Source organism: Ovis aries, chromosome 3 (assembly GCF_016772045.2).
Source record: "Ovis aries strain OAR_USU_Benz2616 breed Rambouillet chromosome 3, ARS-UI_Ramb_v3.0, whole genome shotgun sequence".
Taxonomy (NCBI): Eukaryota; Metazoa; Chordata; class Mammalia; order Artiodactyla; family Bovidae; genus Ovis; species Ovis aries.
The window spans coordinates 106,153,180-106,171,373 of record NC_056056.1 but is presented as its reverse complement, the minus strand read 5'-3'; the positions used below and the strand labels follow the sequence as shown (position 1 = coordinate 106,171,373).

Below are 18,194 nucleotides of genomic sequence, written 5' to 3'. Positions count from 1 at the left end.
GCACCTCCATGGACTATGGCCCTCCAGGCTCCTCTGTCCATGGGATTCTCCAGGCAAGAATAGTGGAGTGGGGTGCCATTTCCACCTCCAGGGGATCTTCACGACCCAGGGATCGAAGCCGCATCTCCTGCATTGATAGGTGGGTTCTTCACTGCTGAGCCACTAGGAAAGCCTGGAAACCCACTAAACATACTGAAAACCTCTCCCTCTATGACTTGTTAGTCATGACATATCAGTATTTACACAGACAAGAGTCCCGAGCAGTATTTTTGCTTTCATAACCCCCTAAAATCCTAATTAAAATATCAGTGTCTAATAATTTTTATTTCATACTATAATCGTGTATATTTAAACAGATTTCAGAGGCACAAAGGTTTCATCACAATCATGACATTTCCTATATCCATAAAAGAATTTATTGTACTTTAAAAAGGTTTCAAAGTCAAATTTCACAGAAGTGAAATATTTTTTTGCTGAAGATTCCTCTATTAGGCTTTAACTATAATTTTTAAAGAATGATTCATATTAAATTTTCTGAGACAAGATTAGAAAAATCCATTCTTGAAAATAACTACATTTTCTACTGGATCAAGAGACTTTTAAAATGTTATAATCACCCAAAAACATCTGCCTAGTTTAAAGTACATAATATCATAATGTGTCATCTTAGTTTATATTATACTAATATATTAGATTATATGTTGCTTACTTATAATTTATTGTTACTTCAGTATTATATTAGCTTATTATACTTACCAGAAAACTTGATCTCAGTAGAGTTAAACATAGTTTTCCTAAATATCAAAGGTCCTGATTTCTGTAATGAGAAACAAAGAAATATAGAAAGATCTTGTTAGGGACTTCCCTCATGGTCCAGTGGCTAGGCAGGATTCCCTGCTCCTCAAGCAGGGGGTCAGGTGTGATCCCTGGTCAGAAAACTAGATCCCACATCTAACTAGTAACTAGCTAACTAAGCACAGCTAATACCCGGTGCAGCCAAATTAAGAAATAAATATACTGGACTTCCCTGGTGGTAAGTGGATAAGAATCAGCTGCCAATGCAGGAGACCTGGGTTTGATCCCTGACCTGGGAAGACTGCATATGCCGCAGAACAACTAGGCCCAGCTGCCACGAGCACCCGCTCGCCCAGAGCCCGCACTCTGCTGTGGGAGAAGCCAGCGCAATGAGCAGCCCACGCACTGCAGGTAGAGAGTAGCCCCTGCTCGCTGCACCTGGAGAAAGCCCTCACACAGCAACGAAGATTCACCGCAACCAACATATATACATACACATGTATTTTTTAAAACCAATAAAGAAAAAGCTTGTTAAAAACATTTCTCTCTACTGTCTAAAAGTACTACTGTATTTTGGAAAATAAGCACCAAAGAACTGACGTTTTTGAATTGTGGTGCTGGAGAATATTCTTGAGAGTCCCTTGGACAGCAAGACTGAACCATGAATCCTAAAGGAAATCGACTCTGAATATTCACTGGGAGGACTGATGCTAAAGCTGAAGCTCCAGTCCTCTGGCCCCCTGATGCGAAGAGCCGAATCACTGGAAAAGATCCTGATGTTGGGAAAGACTGAAGGCAAAAGAAGAAGGGGACGACAAAGGATGAGATGGTTGGATGGCATCACTGACTCAACGGACATGAATTTGAGCAAACTCTGGGAGATGGTGAAGGAAGCCTGGAGTGCTGCGGTCCATGGGGTCGCAAAGAGTCGGACACGACTTTGCAACTGAACAACAACAATCCTTTCACTCCCCACTATGACCAAATCGATTATTTTTTTTTACTTTCTTTTTTTAATATAAATTTATTTTAATTGGAGGTTAATTGCTTTACAATATTATATTGGTTTTGCCATACATCAACATGAATCCACCACAGGTATACACGTGTTCCCATCCTGAACCCCATCCCTCCTCCCTCCCCGTACCATCCCTCTGGGTCGTCCCAGTGCACCAGCCCCAAGCATCCAGTATCATGCATCGAACCTGGACTGGCGATTCGTTTCATATATGATATTATACATGTTTCAATGCCATTCTCCCAAATCATCCCACCCTCTCCCTTTCCCACAGAGTCCAAAAGACTGTTCTATACATCTGTGTCTCTTTTGCTGTCTCGCATACAGGGTTATCGTTACCATCTTTCTAAATTCCACATATATGCGTTAGTATACTGTATTGGTGTTTTTCTTTCTGGCTTACTTCACTCTGTATAATCGGTTCCAGTTTCATCCACCTCATTAGAACTGATTCGAATGCATTCTTTTTAATGGCTGAGTAATACTCCATTGTGCATATGTACCACAGCTTTCTTATCCATTCATCTGCTGATGGACATCTAGGTTGCTTCCACGTCCTGGCTATTATAAACAGTGTTTCGATGAACATTGGGGTACACGTGTCTCTTTCAATTCTGGTTTCCTCTGTGTGTATGCTCAGCAGTGGGATTGCTGGGTCATAAGGCAGTTTTATTTCCAGTTTTTAAGGAATCTCCACACTGTTCTCCATAGTGGCTGTACGAGTTTGCATTCCCACCAACAGTGTAAGAGGGCTCCCTTTTCTCCACACCCTCTCCAGCATTTATTGCTTGTAGACTTTAATGTAAATCTGGGACTTCCCTGGTGGTCCAGTGGTTAAGACAATATACTTCTGATGCAGAGGTCACAGGCTTGATCCCTGGTGAGGGAACTAAGATCCCACATGGTGTGTGGTCAAAAAGAGAAAAAACACAGCAACCCATCAATCTAGTCCCATCACTGCCTGGCTCAGAGCCTTGTCCCGTGTAATCTACTCCCTGCAGCGGACGTGACGCCCCGCAAGGCTCACAGCCCAAGGCCAGCAGCACACAGGGGCTGAGGGAGGGCTGCGTGTCTGTGCGCCTGCGCCTGCTCTCCTGGCATCAACATAAACGCATCTTTGATAGAACAGCTGACCCTCTCTCTGAGCTGTGGCTTACCACCCTCTCTGTGTGTGCGCTCAGTCATGTCTGACTCTTCGACACTTCACGGACTGTAGGCCGCCAGGCTCCTCTGTCTATGGGATTTCGCAGGCAATAAGGAAGCGGATTGCAATTTCCTTCTCCAAGGGATCTTCCTGATCCAGGGATCAAACCTGCGTCTCTTGCATCTCCTGCACTGGCAGGCAGATTCCTTACCACTGCACTATACCACAGACTGTCTCTTTACAACAGACCAAATCTCCCTGGGGCTCCCAGGGCCTGGTGTAACCAAGGCCTGGTCCTCAAAAACATAATACTCCTTCCAGCCCTCAGGACCTTAGTGGTCAACCTGAAAACTTACGTGAAAATTTACTCTTCCTCTAGTTATTTCCTTCTGACCCCTGAAAGCCCAGCTCAAAATCCCCTTCCTCAGGGCATCTTCCACCAGGGCCCATACCAGGCCAGGCCTCCCTTCCAAGGTTCATGGGACCCATTCCTTAAATCCCTTATCACAAGCCCAATGAAACCTTGTACCAGCTAGTTATTTCATGTCTGCCCTCAGTCAGCTCAGTCCCTCAGTCGTGTCCAGCTCTTTGCCACCCCATGGACCGCAGCGCGCCAGGCTTCCCTGTCCATCACTAACTCCTGGAATTTGCTCAAACTCATGTCCACTGAGTTGGTGATGCCATCCAGCCATCTCATCCTCCGTCGTCCCCTTCTCCTCCCGCCTTCAATCTTTCCCAGCATCAAGTTCTTCCCATCAGGTGGCCAAAGTACTGGAGTTTCAGCTTCAGTATCAGTCCTTACAATGAATATTCAGGACTAATTTCCTTTAGGATTGACTGGTTTGATCCATGTCTGCCCTCACCAAGAATAAAAATTCTGTGAGAAGAGACTAAGTTAAGCTAACAAGTGGTTAGGAATTACAGGAAAACCGTGATAGGAGAAATGGTTCTTTCTTGATAACCCTTTTCCCTCCCTGATGGTTTTTTTCAATATTTTTTTTTTAAATGCAGATCATTCTTTTTTAAAGTCTTTATTGAATTTGCTACAATATTGCTGTTTTATGTTTGGGGTTTTTGTCCTTGAGGCATGTAGGATCTTAATTCCCCGACCAGGGATCAAACCTACACCCCCTGCATTAGAAGGTGCACTCTTAACCACTGGACCACCAGGGAAATCCCATCCCTCCTCAACAGTTTCAACATCAATAAAACCTTTGTCCAGATCCCTCCTCTGAGCTGCATGTCCACATACCCAATTACCCAGAGGTCATGCCCTCTGGGATGTCCAATACTGTCCACATTTGAGTGAGTGAGTGAGTGAAGTCGCTCAGTCATGTCCAACTCTGTGACCCTGTGGACTGTAGCCCACCAGGCTCTTCCGTCCATGGGATTCTCCAGGCAAGAGTACTGGAGTGGGTTGCCATTTCCTTCTCCAGGGGATCTTCCCAATCCAGGGATCGAACCCAGGTCTCCCGCATTGCAGGCAGACGCTTTAACCTCTTTCACCTGCACTAAAGCAGACTCCTCCCCCTCTGCTCCTCACCAGCTCTCCCGGTGCTGACCAGCCTGGTTGTATGTAGGTTATGCCATCCCCAATCACCCAAGTCATGGTTTCTTCCGGTCTCTCACCTCCATCAGCACGTCTCCAAGGCACGCCTCCTTTATCTCACAGACACTTCTCAGATTTAGCCCTTTCCCTTCATTCCTGCAGGGCCTCCCTGGTGGCTCAGTGGTAAGAATCCACCTGCCAATGCAGGAGACATGGGCTCAGTCCCTGCATTGGGGAGGCCCCCCGAGGAGGAAATGGCAACCCACTCCAGCATTCTTGCCTGGGAAATCCCATGGACAGAGGAGCCTAGAAGGCTACAGTCCATGGGGCCACAGAGTCAGTCACGACTGAGTGACAAAGCAAACACCCACTCCATTCCTGCCACCACTGCCCTGATTCAGGCCTACACTCCTGCAATTAACTGGGGCCTCTGCCTCCAGACTGGCGCCTACAACTCGCCCTTGGGTAACAGCCACCGTGATTAGCAGGGATGTCTAAACTCTTCCGTGGCTCGCCCTCATCCACACTCCCACGTTGCTACTGGTGGCCAACATACAAATTCAACCTACAAAATGGGTTGTGTTGGGCCCACAAGGAGCCTTTTAAAACTTTTTCTGAATTAGTCGACACAGTAAAAATATACGGACTTCCCTGGGGGTCCAAAGGTTAAGATTCTGCTCGTTCCCTGCAGGGGGTGAGGGACTGACACCTGGCTGGGGAGCTAAGATCCCACACGCTGTGTGGTGCAGCCAGAAAAGATGAAAAGCGTGCCAACCGCCCCACAGCACCCACAGCTAGAGCTGAACGCAAGCACCCTCTTCAGCAGCGGCATGTCATCTGCAATTCACAGCATTCCCCACCAGCCCCAAACCTGACTTGCTTCACTCACTGATAGGACCTGCCTCAGCCCCCACAGGTCCTTGAGTTTGAGACCCCTGGCCACAGGCTCAAGGCCAAGCTCACGGATGGCAGGCTTATGGTGGTCCAATCCCAACTAACACTCCTGCCTTGTCAGCAGACTCACCATGAGTTTCGACATGGCTGCCGCTATACTCGCCACCTCCTCCTTCATCTACGCATCCTTTCAGAGTCAGCCAGGCACCAACTCCAGAAAGTGGGGTTAGGTGATTTCCTCGGTGCTCCAGCAATATCCCAAGAATGCCACCATGTGTGTAATTACTACCCACGAATCTGCTCTCCCTATCACTGTGTGAGCTTCCTGAGAGAGGCGGCTGTGTCTAAAACACATCCTTCCGACAGCGATGGCCAGGGTAGTGCATGGCACATGGTAGGCAGGCACTTAAACTGTTAGCCTTTACAATCGAAAGCACCATCTCTGGATGAATTTGCAGGACAAATGAAAGAAAACTACACTTTCCTTTCCAGTGCTGAATAACAAGTTGTGACAAATTAAAATAGGAGAGAGGAAAAAAAAAAAAAAATCAGCCTCCCCTTTGCAAAGAGCTTTATGGATTGCTACTGTCCTGAATTACACAGGACTAAAGATCACGTGGGGCTTTCCTGGTGGCTCAGTGGTAAAAAAAAATCCGCCTGCCAATGCAAGAGACATGGGTTTGATTCCTGGGTCAGGAAGATCCCCTGGAGAAGGAAATGATAACCCGCTCTAGTATCCTTGCCTGGGAAACCCCATGGACAGAGGAGCCTAACGGGTTACAGTCCATGGGCTCCCAGAAGAGTCGGACAAGACTCAGCGACTAAACAACAAAAATAAAGAGTATACGGGATCCAAAGAAAAATTTTCTTTCTCATGCAAGAAACAAAGTTATTTTCTCCCCATGGCTTTAGAAATCTCCCTATCCAAAGTGTACTTGGCAAAGATCTTTACAGATATGTGTCAAGCTGGACCCCGGGGGTCATGATGGGCTGCCCCTCCTCTCCCTTCCGATGGCGGGGGAAGTCTCTAATGGAAGAAGCCTCCCAGATCCCAGGGACCAATGACAGCACACTTCACCAGCTAAAGCCACCAAACCCCAGCCACGTAGAAGGCCCTGTCAGCCCACGACGCCTCGGCCTGGCGACCTATCCAAACCCCCGTCCATCTAGCCTGACCATCCCTTGCAACTTCCTCGACCTGTCTCGTTCTGTCTCGTTCGGGTCCAGGAACCCTGACCAGGAGCGCTTCACCATTAAAAAGCCTGTTAGACACTCTTTTGGTGTCCTGGTCTTTTACCTAACAATATGGTCAAGCAGTCTGTTTGCAGCCAATTTATTTCCAATTTATTCTGACTTAGTTTATGCTATTCACTACGGAAGCAGCAGGAAACCTTAAGTGTGGGTCTCTGTGAAGGAAAGTTACTTGGCTCAAAATAGCCTGGAGTTAAAACTCCCCTCCAGGTCCTCCCCACCATTCTATGCAAAACAAAGAACTCTCTCACCGGAAGAAAGAAAAATGGACGTTAAGGTTGACTATACCTAGCTGGGCCCAGCTCCCAGCCGGTCCAGCCTCTGACCAAGCTCCATAATTCTTTGCCCCAGCCCTTTAGGAGATAACTACTCTGAACAACCTTGGAGAAGAACAGGCCCCCTTAAGATAATAGCTTTCCACATATATGCAAACAAACTTACTCTTTTCTTGGGTTAGTGCAGCAGCTCACTAATCTGACTGCTGCCCCTTCTCACCTCATTGAAGGTGATCTGTTCTATAAAGTGCCAGTCTTGTTCTTTTTCTGAACCTCGCCTTCTAACTCCTTTACCTCACACTCTGAATTTTGCTTTTTACTGTTCAGAAAAATTCAATAATGGAGATACGTAGGCTCTATGACTGGTACACAAAATAGGGCACCAACCCAGGAAAATCCTGGAAGAAATGGTTGCACTGGGTCTTAAAGATTCAGAAAGATACATACTCTAGCCTCTATGTAGCTTTTGTGCTATATTAAGAATTTGTAGTCTCCTACATTACTTTCTTTTTCTGATTGAGGAATTCAAAATGTAAGTTTTGCCTTTAGAATTCGGACATCCAGACTTCCCGGGTGGTCCAGAGGTTAACAATCTGCCTGCCAATGCAGAGGACATGGGTTGGATCCCTGGTCCAGGAAGATCCCATATGCTGCAGGCTCACCACAACTACTGAAGCTCCCGTCCTAAAGACCCTGCACTACAGCAAGAAAAGCCTCTGCAATGAGAGGCCTGAGCACCTCAACTAGAAGTAGTTCCCGCTCACAGCAAACGGAGAAAACCCACAGGCAGCAAGGAAGACTCAGCGCAGCCACAAATAAAAATAAATTAATAAAAAGAATTCAGACATCGCTTCTATACATGTGGAAAATATGCATCTCAAACAGAGATGGATGAATCATCTGACTCTAGAAAAGTGGTCCTGTCCCTCTTTAGCAAATTTTTCCAAAATTCTACCCCGGCATTCCTCCCCAACATGAGACATGAAACTTCCGGATGTCAAGTTCTCAAATGGCCTGCCCTGGAAAGGAAGAGTTTCCATGGGCTCAAACCTCCGGACTAGCCTTGCAAATGTCCCGCCCCCGCCCCCCAACCACACATACTCCCAGAACTGTGATAGGAGCCCGAGAGAAATTCAGAAACCCAGAAAGAGGGCAAGTGGCATGACTGTTGCCTGTTCCCTTCTGGAAGGAAGAAGGAAGAAAAAGGGAGGGAGGAAGGGAGGGAGGAAGAGAGAGAAAGAGAGGAATAAAGACGCACACGCTTTATAAATGTATGCGGAAACTGAAACCCTGGAAAGTCCTTCCTGTGGCCACGCGGGTGTGGCACTGTGGCTGCACCCCGGCACGAGGGGTCAAATCCAAAGATGCCGCTAGGAGTGCCAAGCTGTTCAGGGCTCAGGTCTGAATAAAGAAGGGCCTAATCTAGCCAGAGGCGGTCCGAGCAGAGCGAGAGGCCAGGACTACGGGAAAGATGATTTTCACTAACAGGGTTCAGAAGGGAGAGCCGCCCCCCGGCACAGAAGCCTGACACGTCTTCCCCATAGGCCAGGTCTGGCCGGAGGAGGGGGCGCTCCCCGCCCACAGCGGACAAAAGGCCCAGGAAACCTACTGGGCGCCCAGAGCAGGCTTGGCCAGATGAGCAAGCCAGGGACTGGCTCCCAGCGGGGGCCAGAGAACCCTTCGGGCCCGAGATGCGCCTCGCCTCGGTCCCGACATTCCGCTTACGTCACTGATCGTCGCGGTCCAGAGCCCGACCTCGGGGACGGCGCCCACAGCCGCCAGGCCGCAGCACAGGAGGAAAAGGGCGAAGCGCAGCAGCGGGCGCCCGGCAGGAAGGCGGCGGCGGGCCGGGAGCCAGACCCCGTCGCGGCAGGCGGCAGCCATCTTTACGCGGAAGCCGCACCTGGCGCTCCGCCGCAGCGCAAGCCCGCACCTGGTGCAGGCCCGCCCCCGGGAGGCGGGCTCGGGCCCAGGAAGTCTGGATGGGACGTGGAGACCAGGCTCAGGGCCAGCTGGGGCGGAGAGTGGGGGGGCAGGGGGAGGGGCCAGAGCGTGAAGAGTAGAGGGGGCGGGGTGGGGTCCGAGCGTGGAGGTGGGGCCAGTGGGGAGGCGGGGCCTGGAGGGGAGGCGAGGGGCGTGGCTCAGGGCCGGCCGGGGCGGGAAGGAGGTGCCCAGAGCGTGGAGGTGGGGCCAGTGGGGAGGCGGGGCCTGCCTGAAGAGGAGGCGAGGGGCGGGGCCCAGGGCCGGCGGGGGCGGAGAGTGGGGGGGACCAGAGCGTGAAGAGTAGAGGGGGACGGGCGGGGTGGGGTCCGAGCGTCGAGGTGGGGCCAGGCGGGGAGGCGGAGCCTGAGAGGAGGCGAGGGGCGGGGCTCAGGGCCGGCCGGGGCGGAGAGTTGGGGGAGGGGTGGGGTCCGAGCGCGGAGGTGGGGCCAGGCGGGGAGGCGGGGCATGGAGGGGAGGCGAGGGGCGGGGCCCTGAGGGGTTGGGCCTCAGTGTGAAGGCGGGGCGGGAGGGGAGGCGGAGCTCTGAACCAGGCTCATGTGAACGCGGGGGTCCGGAGTGGAAGCGAGGGGCGGGGCTCAGGGCTGGACGGGGCGTGGCACGAGCGTGGAAAGGAAAAGGGGCGGGGAGGAAGAGGGGTCCAAGTATGAAGGCGGGGCCAGGTAGGGAGAGGAGCCGGCAGAGGGGGCGAGGGGCGGGGCTCAGCGTTGGGCAGGAGTGTGGAAGCGGGTAGGAGGGGAGGCAGGGCTCTGAATCTACCTGAGCTGGAGGTGGCTTTAGCCAGAGGCCGAAATCTCAGGTCCCAATCTCCACGTGGCTGTGGTCAACTTTTGTTGTTGTTCAGGCGCCCAGTCGCGTCCAGACTTTCCTATCCCATGGACTGCAGCACGCCAGGCCTCCGAGTCCCTCATCATCTCCTGGAGTTTGCCCAAGTTCATATTCATTGAATCCGTGATACAGTCCAGCCATCTCATCCTCTGACGCCCTCTTCTCGTTCTGCCCTCAATCTTTCCCAGCATCAGGGACTTTTCCAATGAGTCGTCTGTTCACAACATATGACCAAGATACTGGAGCTTCAACTTCAGCATCAGTCCTTGTAGTGAATAATCAGGGTTGCGCTCCCTTAAGATTGACTGGTTTGGTCTCCTTGCTCTCCAAGGGGCTTTTGGGAGTCTTCTCCAGCACCACAGTTCGAAGGCATCAATTCTTTGGCGTTCTGCCTTCTTTACAGTCCAGCTCCCACAACCATATGTGACCGTTGGGAAGACCATAGCCTTGACTATACAGACCACTGTTGGCAGAGTAATGTCCCTGCTTTTCAACACACTGTTTAGGTTTGTCATCGCTTTCCTGCCAAGAAACAATCGTCTTCCGATTTCATGGCTGCAGTCACTGTCTGCAGTGATTTTGGAGTCCAAGAAGAGGAAATCTGTCACTTCTTCCACCTTTTCCCCTTCTATTTGCCATGCAGTAATGTGGCCAGATGCCATGATCTTAGTTTTTTTAATGTTTAGTCTTAAGTCGACTCTTTCACTCTGCTCCCTCACCGTCATCAAGAGGCTCTTTACTTCCTCTTCGCTTTCTGCCATCAGAGTGGTATCATCCACATATCTGAGGTTGTTGATGTTTCTCCCACCTATGTTGATTCCAGCCTGTCATTTCTCGTGATGTGTTCAGTGTATAGGTTAAACAAACAGGGTGACAGAGGCTTATAGGGTGGAGCTACTAGCTACTAGTTAAAGTTCTCTGTGTGATTCAGTTTCTTGGATCCTTTGCATTTGTTCATACCCCAAGCCCCTCATCTCATGGGAAACAAATTGTTTTCTGAATTCATGGTGAGTGCCTGCAAAGTGCTCTGAGGTCGGGTCAGTTGAACCCAAGGCACTGTATTGTGAATATATTGTCAGTGAGATGGTTAAGAATTTTTAGAACGAATGAAGTTGCCTGGTTACTGTTTAAAGCTCAGAGGGGTAAAGCTTTTGTCTGTCTTAGTTGTTTACTTCACCAGGCATTTTCAACTGCGAAAAGTGAACAAATGTCTTGCTGTCAAAGAGCACTGCAGTTGTTCATTTATTATTAAATGTAAATAATGTCCAGAGGGAGAATGAAATCCTAGTTTTAACAATCATTAATGTAAAATATGACCAATTTATAGTCAAGAGGACATGGCCTCATCAGTCACCCTGTGCTGTGCTTAGTTGCTTGGTTGTGTCCGATTCTTTCTAACCTCATGGACTGTAGCCCTCCAGGCTCCTCTATCCATGGGGATTCTCCAGGCCCCTCTATCCATGGGGATTCTCCAGGCTCCTCTGTCCATGGGGATTCTCCAGGCCCCTCTATCCATGGGGATTCTCCAGGCTCCTCTGTCCATGCGGATTCTCCAGGCTCCTCTATCCATGGGGATTCTCCAGGCTCCTCTGTCCATGGGGATTCTCCAACACTCCAGGCTCCTCTGTCCATGGGGATTCTCCAGGCTCCTCTATCCATGGGGATTCTCCAGGCTCCTCTGTCCATGGGGATTCTCCAGGCTCCTCTGTCCATGGGGATTCTCCAGGCTCCTCTGTCCATGGGGATTCTCCAGGCTCCTCTGTCCATGGGGATTCTCCAGGCTCCTCTGTCCATGGGGATTCTCCAGGCAAGAATACTGGAGTGGGTTGCCATGCCCTCTTCAAGGGAATCTTCCCATCCCAGGGATCAAACCCAGGTCTCCCACATTGCAGGCGGATTCTTTACTGTCTGAGCCACCAGGAACTGATCCATTTGCTAGTCACTTGTTTAGCCAGTAATTATTGAGAGCCAGCAGTGCAGTATGTGTGTGCTCAGTGATATCAGACTCTTTGCGACTCCACAGTTCCTCTGTCCATGGGATTTTCCAGGCAAGAAAAATGGAATGGATTGCTGTTTCCTCTTCCAAAGGATTTTCCTGACCCAGGGTTCGAACCTACATCCCCTGTGTCTCCTGTATTGGCAAGCGGATTCTTTACCGCTGAGCCACTTGAAAACTGTATGGAGAGCCTAATGCATAATAAAGATTGCATGTGCATTCCATCTGTGCCTTTCCCAACAAGTAGTTGATATCATTGCTATGTAGATGGAAATAATAGCCTATGCCAAGGGCCTAGAGGAACAGAAAGACCTACCAGATGACTAGTTATTGGTGTGAGATGGACAATGGGAAGACTGGGAATATTTAAACAGTAGTAGAAAATCACGGTCCTCCTAAGCAGTTTAGACTAAGACATCAGAGAGGCAGTAAGGGTTCTTAAGCAAGGAGGATGAAGTGACCAGATCATTTTGGTTATCCTATGGAAACTGTGTTAAGAAGGGCAATGAGATGATTAGTTAAGAATACATCAATGGTTTGTATGATCAGTGAAGAATAATAGTAATTCAGAGATGATGGTCTCAACCACAGAAGCTTCAATGAGAATGGGGATTTGGATGGATTCCACAGATATGGGAGATGGAGATTTAAAAAAAAAACAAAACCCTTCGTGATTGATTGGAGCTTAGGAAGAGAGGAGTTAAGGGAGGAACCAAGGTTCTTGGCTGGAATAAGTGAGTTGTGGAACATCTGGAGGAGAAGAAAAGTTAGGAGATCTAGGACCAGAGGGCTCCACAAAGGGATAATTCATTTGAGCAGCTGTACATTGGGGAAAGAAGGATACCCAAACAATTCAAGGAATATAGGACAGAGTCTGAGTTGGTATTGGCTCCCTATTGGAATGGAAGGCCTAAGGGGCCAGGTAATAAAGAGAGTCTGGGTCCATAGTTCGATCTATTGGGTCCACAGACCCACATCTGGTAGTTTTCCTGCTTCCAGATAGTATGATTGGAATATGCATAGTTGATAGCTAACACTGTCTAACACTGGTTCTTGGTGTCTAATAGAAGAGCTGTTTTAGTGGAGATGGCTAAGTAGAAGCCTCTGAATCTGCCCCGCTGACCAAACCATCTTATCTCCTGAGGGGAATGGCAGAAATTAGTGCTGCATTTAAAAGATGCAGTGGTGGTTACCATCATATCACCATCTAATGCCTCTTCCACGGTAGGTGCTCCCATTATTATTATTAATGGAGGACACTTTACGTCCTTTTCCACTGATCCACTCCCATGCTTCTATCCCAGACCTTCTCTCACATCTGATCTTTTTCCTCCCGATTCTTGACCAGCCGGCCAAGCCATTAACCACTGCCCATAAATCCATGTATGTTTCAACTTCAGACAACTCTTTCTATGAAAAGTGAATAACCAGATGCATTGCTTAAAGACGCTATCCCCATGCCCCATCCTGGAGATGTGGACAGGATTTCATCCTCGACCTTGTCTTTCAAGGCCACCCTAGGCAAGAGTGAAATGCAGTTGCATGTGAAAAGATGCTCAACATAACTAACCATCAGGGAAATGGAAGTTAAAACCACAATAAGATATCACCTCACACCTATTTTAATGTCTATTGTCAATATTAAATAAATAACAATACACGAATGATTAAATAAATAAGAGAGAAAAAAAAAAACCTCTTCCTTACTGTAAGACACCAACAAATAAAGAATTAATGGAGTTAGAAAATTATCATTTGGTAACTGTCATACTTGATTCTTTGGCATTGCCTTTCTGTGGGACTGGAATGAAAACTGAACTTTTCCAGTCCTGTGGCCACTGCTGAGTTTTCCAAATTTGCTGGCATATTGGTGCAGCTCTTGCACAGCATCGTCTTTTAGGATTTGAAATAGCTCAACTGGAATTCCATCACCTCCACTAGCTTTGTTCGTAGTGATGCTTCCTCAGGCCCGCTTGACTTCACATTCCAGGATGTCTGGCTCTAGATGGATGATCACACTATCGTGGTTATCTGGGTCATGAAGATCTTTTTTGTATAGTTCTTCTGTGTATTCTTGCCACCTCTTCTTAATATCTTCTGCTTCTGTTAGGTCCATACTCTTTCTGTCCTTTAATGTGCCCATCTTTGCATGAAATAGTCTCTTGGTATGTCTAATTTTCTTGAAGAGATCTCTAGTCTTTCCCATTCTATTGTTTTCCTCTATTTCTTTGCACTGATCACCGAGGAAGGCTTTCTTATCTCTCCTCGCTATTCTTTGGAACTCTGCATTCATATGAGTATATCTTTTCTTTTCTCCTTTGCCTTTCACTTCTCTTCTTTTCTCAGCTATTTGTAAGCCCTCATCAGATAACCATTTTGCCTGTCTGCATTTCTTTTTCTTGGGGATGGTCTTGATCACTGCCTCATATACAATGTCACGAACCTCCTTCCATAGTTCTTCAGGCACTCTGTCTATCGGATCTAATCCCTTGAATCTATTTGTCACTTCCACAGTATAATCATAAAGGATTCGATTTAGGTCATACCTGAATTTGGTCTAGTGGTTTTCCCTACTTTCTTCAATTTAAGTCTGAATTTTGCAATAAAGAGTTCACAATCTTAGCCATAGTCAGCTCCTGGTCTTGTTTTTGCTGACAGTCTAGAGCTTCTCCATCTTTGCCTGCAAATAATATGATTTTTTATATAAGTGTTTGGCTGCAAAGAATATAAAGGCAGAAGAACCAGAGATCAAATTGCCAATATCTGTTGTATCATGGAAAAAGCGAGAGTCCCAGAGAAACACCTACTTCTGCTTTATTGACTACGCCAAAGACTTTGACTTTTACGCCAGAGACTGTGTGGATCACAACAAACTGTGGAAAATTCCTCAAGATATGGGAATACCAGGCCACCTCATCTGCCTCCTGAGAAATCTGTATGCAGGTCAAGAAGAAATAATTAGAACTGGACATGGAACAACAGACTGGTTCCAAATTGGGAAAGGAATAAATCAAGGCTGTATATTGTCACCCTTATTTAACTTATATGCAGAGTACATCATGTGAAATACTGGGTTGGATGAAGTACAAGCTGGAATCAAGATTGCCAGGAGAAATATTAATAACCTCAGATATGCAGACGACACCACCCTTATGGCAGAAAGTGAAGAGGAACTAAAGAGCCTCTTGAAAGTAAAAGAGGAGAGTGAAATAGCTGGCTTAAAACTCAAAATTCAAAAAACTAAGATCATGGCATCCGGTCCTATCACTTCATGGCAAATAGATGGGGAAACAATGGAAACAGTGAGAGACTATTTTCTTCAGCTCCAAAATCACTGCGGATGGTGACTGCAGCCATGAAATGAAAAGACACTTGCTCCTTGGAAGAAAAGCTATGACCAACCTAGAAAAGAAGAAAGAAAGAAAATTAGTTGCTCAGTTGTGTCTGACTCTCTGTGACCCCATGGACTGTAATAACCCACCAGGCTCCTCTAGCCATGGAATTTTTCAGGCAAGAGTGACCAACCTAGACAGTATATTAAAAAGCAGAGACGTTACTTTGCCAGCAGAGGTCCGTCTAGTCAAAGCTATGGTTTTTCCAGTAGTCATGTATGGCTGTGAGAGTTGGATTGTAAAGAAAACTGAGCACCAGAGAATTGATACTTTTGAACTGTGGTGTTGTAGAAGACTCGTGAGAGTCCCTTGGGCTGCAAGGAGATCAAACCAGTCAATCCTGCATATTCATTGGAAGGACTGATGTCGAAGCTGAGACTCCAAAACTTTGGCCACCTGATGCAAAGAGCTAACTCATTGGAAAAGCCCCTGATGCTGGGAAAGATTGAAGGCAGGAGGAGAAGGGGACGACAGAGGATGAGATGGTTGGATGGCATCACCGACTCGATGGACATGAGTTTGAGCAAGCTCTGGGAGTTGGTGATAGACAGGGAAGTCTGGCATGCTGCAGTCCATGGGGTCACAAAGAGTCAGAAATGACTGAGTGACTGAACTGAACTGAGACTTAATTCAGAAAGAATCATCAGCTGGATTCTAAAATTAAAAATTTGATAAGAAAGTATCTGTCACAAACACTTATTAACTATAAAGGGAAAAATAGTAATTTTATAATAGAGAAACCTGGCAGACACCACCTTAATGATCAAAGTTAACATCACAACGAGTGGGACAAATTGACTTCATATGTCTCATGACATGATGCCCTGAAAAGAAACAGCATCACTTCTGTGGTTTTCCTGCCAGAAATGCATTACCTGAACCAAATCATGAGGAAACTTCAGATAAACTCAAAATGAGCATTCTACAAAGCAACTAGCTAGATTGAATGTCTAACTGTTCCTTTTCACAAGAAACTTGTATATCATATATTTTTCTGTTCTATCTAAATTGTATTGTTTACTAATGCTTCACACAGACTTCCCTGGTGGCTCATTGATGAAGAATCCACCTGCCAATGCAGGAGACGTGGGTTCGATTCCTGGGTCAGAAAGATCCCCTGGAGGAGGAAATGGCAACCCACTCCAGTAATCTTGCCTGGGAAATCCCATGGACAGAGGAGCCTGGTGGGCTACAGTCCATGGGGTCACAAAAGAGTCGGACACGACTTAGTGACTAAAACAATAAGAACAACGAACACTTCATACAGACCCCTTGTTATACAACCATCAAAATTCAAGAGCACTAGTGGAACACTAGCCAATTCTCTCCAGTAGGTAACATTAGCAGAGTGAAGATATTTTATAGAAAACACTGTCTAAATGGCTTTTTAATCCAGAGTTTTCATCTTCCAACTTCAACTGATGACGATATACATAAATGCATACATACATACATACATACATACATAATTTAAATCATTAAAACCATGGGAATTCCCTGGTAGTCCTGTGGTTAGACTCTGCATTTTCAATGCTGGGAGCCTGGTCAGAGAACGAAGATCCTGCAAGCTCAATGGCCAAAAAAATAAAATTGTATCAATCATATAAATAAATAAATCATTAAAACTTTAATCAGCCAACAAACATTGTGTGCCTTACTCAGTACTATTTATCACACATTTGTACAGATTGCTGGTAATGGACATAGTAGGGATTTTACATTATTAAAGAACAAATGGTATTTATGTTTTTTTTCTTTCTGCATTTCTATTATGACATAGTTTCCAAGAAAGATTATAACTAACATCACTGACTTAAGCAAATCAAGTAAAATTGGTATTTTCTACCTCCAGGCACTGCCTGGACAAGCATACAGAGTTCTACCAAGTGTAGTTCCACCACTGCGAGGAAATGAACCTGGAAGGGGTCAACAGTACAATGTAACACAAGGTAAGGGCTTCCCTGGTGGCTCAGCTGGTAAAGAATCTACCTGCAGTAGGGGAGCCCGCCTGTAATACAGGAGACCTCCTGCAATGCAGGAGACATGGGTTCAATCCCTGGGTCGGAAAGATCCCCTGGAGAGGAACCTCGGAAATGCCTGGGAAATCTCATGAACAGAAGAGCTTGGTGGGCTACCGTCCATGGGGTCTCAAGAGTAGGACATGACTGAGCAACTGTACCACCAATACAAGGTGAAGCCCAGAAGTGTGGATATTGGGGGGATTTGCTTACTTCTTTTCAAGAGCTTTTATTTCTTAGACATTTCTTTAGCATTCCCCCAGAAGTGAGGCAGGAAATAGATGAGCCCCAGGCTGAACAGCTGGAGCTTGTCCCCTGTGGACAGATACGCCAAGATTAAGAGGAGAGAAGCTAAGCCCTGCCCAGATAAGAGACCATACATTTCTTTCTCCAAGTCAAGGAAACCTTCCTGACTGTACATGTACAGCAAGGCTCCTTGGAGGTCGAAAATGGAGTAATGTCAACCTACCCATAGGCCTCTTCTCTAGAATCCATCTTGGCTAAGAGATGCATGTGCACACATGGGAGAACTCTGACAAAAACCAAGTACGGATTCAGAAGCAAGCAAAGAGAGATGACCAAAGGCAACCTGGAAGAAATGCCCCACATAAGTGATCCAAACCACCATGCGGGCACAGCTCTCTCTCTGTGCCCACCTGTGTGTTTATCCTTTTCCTCCTAATAAATTCTACTTATTTCACTACTTTCCTTGTCTTTTTGGAAATTCCTTTCCTGCAAAGCCGTATGGGCCAGGGGCTTGTCACTGACCACTGGTCTAGTGGCTAGGATTCGGGCTCTCACCGTCACGGCCTGACTTCAGTCTCTGGCCAGAGCTGAGATCATGCTTCCAGCCACTGTAGACCAAGGCCATGCAAGATCAAAATCAGGTCCTGAGATAGGAAGGATTTAGGTGGGAGCAGTTCATTTGAGAGGTGCAGTAAACACCAGGAGGGGAATGTCATGGACTGAATTGTAATCCCCACCCCCTAATTCATATATTAAAGCCTTAACCTCCAATACCTCAGAATGCAAC

At 47.2% G+C, this 18,194-nt stretch overlaps 1 protein-coding gene across 4 annotated transcripts in view; it reads right to left on the bottom strand.

The window, feature by feature from the left end:
• Nucleotides 1-8,952, bottom strand: part of TMEM87B (transmembrane protein 87B) — a 50,200-nt gene extending 41,248 nt beyond the window's left edge. For 2 of the 4 annotated variants that reach the window (XM_060412434.1, XM_042248162.1), the window contains exons 1-2: nt 8,652-8,831; nt 757-817 (exon numbers count right to left, since the gene is read on the bottom strand). In XM_060412434.1, coding sequence (XP_060268417.1) covers nt 757-817; nt 8,652-8,810 — 220 coding nt within the window. In that variant the 5' untranslated portion in view covers nt 8,811-8,831. Of the gene's footprint in view, nt 1-756; nt 818-4,586; nt 4,702-8,651; nt 8,832-8,859 lie in introns of those variants that run through there. The other 2 variants (XM_060412435.1, XM_060412436.1) reach the window with 2 other exon arrangements.
• Nucleotides 8,953-18,194: the final 9,242 nt, after the last annotated feature.